Genomic DNA, 7,500 nt, shown 5'->3' with positions numbered 1-7,500 from the left:
ATACAAGCTGAGAACCTATTAAAGGTAAAGGCTGATAACTGTATTTTGCATGTTATGAATGATATATCATAGAATTCTTATTTCAGAAGTCTGAATGACATCCTTCAGCAGCAGATCCAGAATTCATTATAGTATAGTAGGCGGTAAAAATATTTTCAGCTTACGACAGCTTTATTTTTGCAGAACAGTTAAGCAGGTTAATAAATATATCACATTTTCAATACAACTAAATGCTGCTTAAATAGAAACCCTCTCATCTTCCATTTAGCAAAAGCTTTTTAAATATACTTAACCCAAAACTGATGGGCATGGCATGTATGTACATGCCATGCCCACTGTGAGTTTACTTTATTAATTATTTTTATGCATAGATGACTACACTTGTACTGTTACCAATAGGCCAATTACAAGTACTGCCTGTTTCATCTGTTTAACCTTTTCCTTGATTTTCGAAAATATTTTACGTTAGCTTATATTGGTATTACTAATGACAATAGCATTATAGTAATTATAATGTCTATAACAAAAATAACATCATTAATATTCATAGCGTTAGTTAAAAAGAAGAAAGAAAAAAGTTTTTCTGCAAATTCAGGTGAAATCAGGTAAGGTCACAAGGTCAACTAATTGACCTCTATGGGCTAAGCACTTGCAGAGCCATCTAAGTGCAGAAACTTTTCATTTTCCTAGCAACATTGAGTAAACACATTTCAAACTGGTTTCAGGTTAACAGAGGTTTACAAGGGATTAATTCATACAGGCAAATATGAACAGAGTATCCCCAACTAAATACTGTAGATGAATTATCAAAGAAAATAATCTTGTTTCAATACTCACAACTAGGCAGACAAACAAGAAATACTGAAATTACTTTTTACTACTTGCATATCAGAATTAAGAATATCCAACATTTAAGCATTCCAACACAATCAAATTACCAGTACTTTTCACCTTTTTACATAATATTGCAGCCATCCATTTCTGTCTTGGAAACCTGTCGGACAGCTTCTCCACTGTCTACACTAGATACAATGTCTGCCACTTCATCGAAATCAGGGAAGCTCATAGTTTTAATCTTCGAGTGGATAAGTGTGCCATCAATGGACACTTCAAAAGAAGCTTGGAAGGTAAAAACAGAAATTGTATTTATTCTGTTGCCAAAACTGGCTTCAATCATTAAGCTTTTATGACACACAGTACACGACAGGTATTTACAGGAACAGAATATTCACCACACCTAATGATTTCCACATATTACTTATTTCGTCATGATATGTTTATCAAAAATCCATAAAACTAAATAATTTCTCATTCCATATTAATTTCAACGACATACATAAAACTACTAAAACAAAAAAGGACAGGCTCTCATATAATATCAAATTCATAAAAGACTGTTAGAGATGATTTCAAATACATCTTTGTTTTATCAGTACACTCTCAAACAGAGGGTATAATCATCTTTCCAAGGATGAACCATCTATACTTGGGTTGTTCACACAATAAATAAGTAAATAAAAATATAAGTAAATAGTAAACCAATCCAGACACTGAAATTCAGTATTAAAACTCTAGCTACTTACTTCTCCTCCCAACAGCCCCAATAACTTCCGCCTGAGGAACCTTTGATCGGATGACACGAGCCAGTTCCTCATAGCGGGGGGCGTACCCTCATCCACCACTGTGGTTGGAAGAAAATAAGTATAAATCAATTAGATTGTAATATGACTTATCAAAAACAATGATACATGTCACTCCAATGAAAATACATTTATTTAACCCCACCTTTGTCACAAATGAATTTGACTGGCTGCCTTTTACTTATTCTTTTTCAAATGCTGAGATGAGGTAGAGTAAAAGGGCATGGCTTTAAAACAATGTAAATGCATTAGAAACTGTGGATAAATAAATGTGTACAAATGACAGAAAAATCCAATGCACACACTTCACATAAATATATTGTAAACCGTTGAATTTAAGATTAATCATTGTTTTGATTTGTAGTACCAAGTAAAAAAATACATTCATCCTGTCCCCTACCATAAGAGTTAAGTCACACTGTACAGAATTTTCATACCTGAGAATAATAGTTCCTGATGCACAAGTTTTAGAGGGGTTTTGCATCTAATAGAAGGAAACCCTAGGAAATACATATGTATGGAAAACAATTTCTTTTTGTGGTAGTTTGATGGGCAGGCTTCAAATTTTGGCTTCCATCTAGAGCAGTAGCTTCTAACCTAATCAAGAACGGTTTCTTTTATAATTTTCTTACTAAATATTTTTGGGCTACTATAAATATTGTCAATCTTTAAGTACCTAATTATAGTATTATAGTCCTAGAAGGCATGTCTTCACTGTTATTGATATGAACAAGGATGAATGCCTACCAAAATTAGAACATTTCCCCCTGAGGCTTTGCAACCCCCTGCTAACCCTCCACAAACCCCTAGGGGGTTGTGCCCCTCTGATCCAATGATGATTTGGCAAATAAAAATTACAGGGAGGGCATTGCATATTTCCTCTCTACCCTCTCTGCCTACTTTATCCCCTTTTTAAGCTGATTGTTAGGCCTCTATTATCCTTAACTCAAAACTCATTCTCATTTCCTGACTACCCCTCCTAGTCCATGTGCCTGCTCCTTCCCATCACACAATTTCAGAACCTATCATGAACTTTATCGATTCTCTGTTTGTCATATATTTGACATTATCAACATGAGATATTTTCTGGTGTAGAAAATCATGCCTTATCTTTTCGTCTTCCAATTCTGCCAACACCAATCTTCCCATTTCAGCAGCAGCTAGTTTTAGCCTTGTCTGGTAATTATTTGATATTAGTACAAGAAACACATTATCTGGTGTAGATCATGCCTCTACCTGTCTGCCTAATCTTGCACATGAGTTAGGCAGAGATTTCTCATTTTTCCTAAGATTTTGGGTACCACTATGGGCCAACCAAGATGCACAGCCCTATCAGGATCAGAAATACAGCAAGAACATAATGTTGTGCTCTTCAATCTAGAATGAAAATTTTGCCTTACGTGAAAACTGTAAAACTGTTGCAGACAGGCCTACTGACTAGGGAAATTGTAGTCTTTCACAGTTGGATGGCTTGATGTTTGGACTATATAGGAAATCTCTTCCGTGCCAACAAAATATAGGAATGAGACACCATATTCCTACTGTAAGGCAGTTTTTTATGCTTCAGTTTCAATTTCACAAAACTGTATGGCACAAGGTACACTGTCTGTAAGAGTTAGTATGACAGAAAAAAAAACACTTTTCATCAATGGTATTTCATTCACACATTGTAAGAAAGTTGTGCAACATGTAATACTTAGGTATGCATTTACAAGAAAATTTAATGACAGTTAAAACAAAAAAAAGTGAAAAAACTACTCGTTCAATAATTTTTCACTGCAAGAAATAATCTGCAAAGGTAATAGGTTACAACAAATGCAGCCGAGAAAGAAAATCCATGGTGATCAGGTGCATTACTCCAACAGGAAAAAAACAGCAATAGACTGGGGTCTCAGGGCAAACCCCCTTGGTTAGGAGGGTGCAGTCACTTCATAAAGTAACCTATACTTGCATTTAAATAATTTTGTATGGAAAATAACAAGTTATGCATAACTGAAACAAAGAATAATAACTGCAAGGTTTTGATAGAATAAATAAAAACTACCTTTTTATTTCATAATACTTTTCATAGATCGCTGTAGGAAGCTTTCTCAGATAATTTCTCAAAGTTAACCCTCATGATGGGTTATTTAAACGAAAAGGACCTCCCATTTAGACGGGGAATGGTATGAAATGGGTTTGCTATCAGGAGGTTTATAAGGTTTCCTGGATTACAGATATCTAAGACAATCTGTCGGTTTTCATAAAGGCCACACTGTTCAAACCAGGAAGCTCAAATACATACAATTCCTGAACTTTCTCAATTGTGTAACTCACACCTACTCGGGTCATTGTGACAAGAGGACTTCACATAAAACTCACCTCACTACAGTATTAAAAAAAAAAACATAAAAACTCACCAATACTCTATATCAACTTTCACCATATCTGCGTTTGTCTGGAGCTTAAGGCAGCCCAGAGAAGTAAATGATTTATCAAAAGGAGGAGTTCCCGGCCGACGTCTTTCTCCTCTGACGTCTTTCTCTCGTCTGCTGAGGGACGGGCTTCGGCAGCGCAGTATTGCCAACCAGCGTGACAGCCGATGCATGAGACTGTAAAGATTATAGATGTATTATCATTTCTGTGATAAAATGGAGAATTTATTGAAAAAAAAGATTAAGTAGAAATGCGGTATGTATACGTGTTGTCTCTGAGCTAAACGGTAGAATATAGAGAAAAGAAAAATTGTTTATACAGTCAATGTTGCCCTTACAAATGTACGAGTAAGATTAAAATTGCTAGTCCTGCATTTCTACAAAAAAAATATATATATATAATATATATATATGTGTATATATATATATATATATATATATATATATATATATATATATATATATATATATATATATATATATATATATATATATATAAACCATTTGTTAAGCAAGAGTCCTCAGTCGTAGCGACATTAGCTACAGGAGCCTAAAATAAACCATTTAAACATCTTCTCGATAAAAAAAAAAAGTTTTCTGCAATAAATTCTCGAAATCAGTTACCAGAAATCCAGACAGAATTTGATAAATAAACTGAGCATTAACAAGAAGGCAAATATGTCAGAATTAGCAGGTTTGTCTGCCAACTTGACAATACTGCTTCGGACGGTCCGAGGTGACGAGCATTGTTTGCCAATCGCATTTCCTCCCTTTGTTTTACCTGATACTTATATTTTTATTTTGCTTTCTTTGTTCTTCCAGCTGCAATATTTGTCGTTGGTTACGTTTGTTCATGAGGGAGAAGTAGATTTAATGTAATTCTAATGGTTTTGGTGACGAAATAAGTTTCTGATTAGCATTTGATGATATGTCGGCTACTTTTGTCTATTACATGGATGTGTCCCCTTTTATCCATATACTTTTCTCTAACAACTAAAACCCTTTCGACTTTCTCTTGATGCCCCCAGATATATGCAAAAGACAGTTAGTGTCCCATATTTCTTCCTACACTCCTTACCCATGTACCCCCCGACCTGCATTATGCTGGCACGCTCCTTGGCTTGAGTATAGTTAAAAGAAAACAATGACTTAAGTTAATAAAAGCATGAGCCTAATAACGTCCGGAAACTATGATTTAGGAAAAAGAAAATACTAAAAAGTCATGATCCAAATTGTAAAACCTTATGTAATATACCTGGTCAGATTAGAGAAGGCTGCAGCTTACACTTTTGTAAGATATGAACACTTATCAGGTTATAAATACCGTTGGGTGACACGGTTAATAATGAGTAAGCACCCAGACAAACACGGAAAAAAAAACATATGCTTGTACTGTTAACACCATTGCATACCGTAAAAAATCGCTTTTTTTCGCCAGCGTTAGGGTTCATCAGTGTCAATACTTATTGCGAAGCTATTATTGGCCAGATATTCATCATCAGTAGGCATAATATATTGATAAAATAGGCTGCTTGAAGGTTAGAATATATTAGCCAACATCTGTATTGGTATGAAAGACACTATATTGCTTTGTATTTGTATTCATTGTCCGTGTTATTCTTTACGGATCAAGGCTTCTCCAAACCACGGAACTCGTCACGCATGTGGATTTATACCAATTCCATTTTTTTCTGGATCCGCACCTACACACACACACACACACACACACACACACACACACACACACACACACACACACACACACACACACACATATATATATATATATATATATATATATATATATATACACACACACACACATAAAGTCAGTTACTTTAACATATTCCTCAGTTATTTTACCTCAGGAAAGGTAAACAAATACACAAAGCAGTTTTAACTGGAACGGAAATGACACTAAGATGTTACGACAGGAGCAACACATCCTTTTTCAGATAAAATACCTTCCAGTGCTCCGACATATTCTAATTCAAATTCTATCTTATCATTATTTTTTCTCGTAAGGATCACGAGGGCGCTTAAGTAATCAATGGAACGGATAAATTTCTGAAAAGCAAATAGAACAGACAAATCATCATGATTCGGGAATTTTAGACGGAACTTCTAGAGGATTCCATGGCTTGTATGACCTTCTTGCAAGTGCGTGGAGGAGGAGGAACTTGCTCACCCGGAGGCAAATTAACAGGTAGTGTTGTTTGCTTGTCTGGGTTCTTGCGTTCCCTTTGCTTTCCTTTTGTTATTAAATGGTGCTACAATACATGTAAAGGCATTTTTTTTTTTATATGAGAGCATGATAAAAACGATTCACAGGTATGTGTACATAAACACACACGTACACCCACACCCACACGGACACACACACACACACGGACACGCACACGTACACACACGCACACGCACACGTACACACACGCACACGCACACATAAACGCACACACACACACACACACACACACACACACACACACACACACACATTCACACTCTTACACACACACACACATACAGATACACACACACACACACACATATATATATATATATATATATATGTGTGTGTGTGTGTGTGTGTGTGTGTGTGTGTGTGTGTGTGTGTGTGTGTGTGTGCATATATGTATGTATGTATGCAGTTGTTGCTATAAAGATCGTGATGAATTCTTTTGTGTCAGCTAATGACTTCAGTATTCAATGACATCTGCGCAAGACTTTTCTGTAACCTTGATCAAGCCTTGCATAGAATTATGATTGGATCAAACATACTTGCGCAAATAATAACATGTGTTTGATTATATATATTAAGATTATTTTCTGCATGCTCCATCGACCTTAAAAAGACCAGCACTGTACACAATATCCAAAGATCCATATGCTAAGTGGCATTTACCAGCACCAAGACCCCATTAATTCTGAATTTATATTATTACTGTATGATATCTTATACTCTTTCCCTGGTTTTCCGTGCGGGAACAATCTTACTTATATATATTTAATTATCTCTTTGCTGTTGATCAAGGTGGTAAAACACAGGTTAAAACTATGGTAAAAGGCAATTTTAATACCAGACACGTGAACAGCTGCATCCTGATGCTCTCTGCCAGAATTCCTATAGTGTAGTGTTAGACTCCCATTGAGGACGGTTTTAACCTTATCAAAGAGGGCGAGGAAGCATTCAACAAGGGACTCTCGCCCCATAATACTCGTAGCAGCCAACGAGATGTGTCGGACGAATCGTGTCTGACGCTCCTAAGGAGAGAAGTGTCCCCTCTTTAACACAAATGGCTTTTCCAGCTCTGGCCCACACCATGTAATTCATTGCTAACAAAGAAACACCCAAGCCCTTTTCGAAAATATCTGATTTTGGTATATACAATTCCAAGCTATTCCCCATGTATTTATTTCGTATAAGGAATAAAAATACTGGAATT

At 35.8% G+C, this 7,500-nt stretch overlaps 1 protein-coding gene across 2 annotated transcripts in view; it reads right to left on the bottom strand.

The window, feature by feature from the left end:
* The window catches only part of LOC125026293 (selenoprotein W-like), a 9,343-nt gene extending 5,147 nt beyond the window's left edge, over nucleotides 1-4,196 (bottom strand). The window contains exons 1-3 of one of the 2 annotated variants that reach the window (XM_047614614.1): nucleotides 4,040-4,196; nucleotides 1,584-1,681; nucleotides 952-1,119 (exon numbers count right to left, since the gene is read on the bottom strand). In XM_047614614.1, the coding sequence (XP_047470570.1) occupies nucleotides 956-1,119; nucleotides 1,584-1,681; nucleotides 4,040-4,065 (288 nt within the window). In that variant the 5' untranslated portion in view covers nucleotides 4,066-4,196 and the 3' untranslated portion in view covers nucleotides 952-955. The remainder of the gene's footprint in view (nucleotides 1-951; nucleotides 1,120-1,583; nucleotides 1,682-4,039) is intronic. The other variant, XM_047614613.1, reaches the window with a different exon arrangement.
* Nucleotides 4,197-7,500: the final 3,304 nt, after the last annotated feature.

This window comes from Penaeus chinensis, chromosome 6, assembly GCF_019202785.1.
Source record: "Penaeus chinensis breed Huanghai No. 1 chromosome 6, ASM1920278v2, whole genome shotgun sequence".
Classification (NCBI taxonomy): Eukaryota; Metazoa; Arthropoda; class Malacostraca; order Decapoda; family Penaeidae; genus Penaeus; species Penaeus chinensis.
This window is presented reverse-complemented; position numbering and strand designations above follow the sequence as displayed.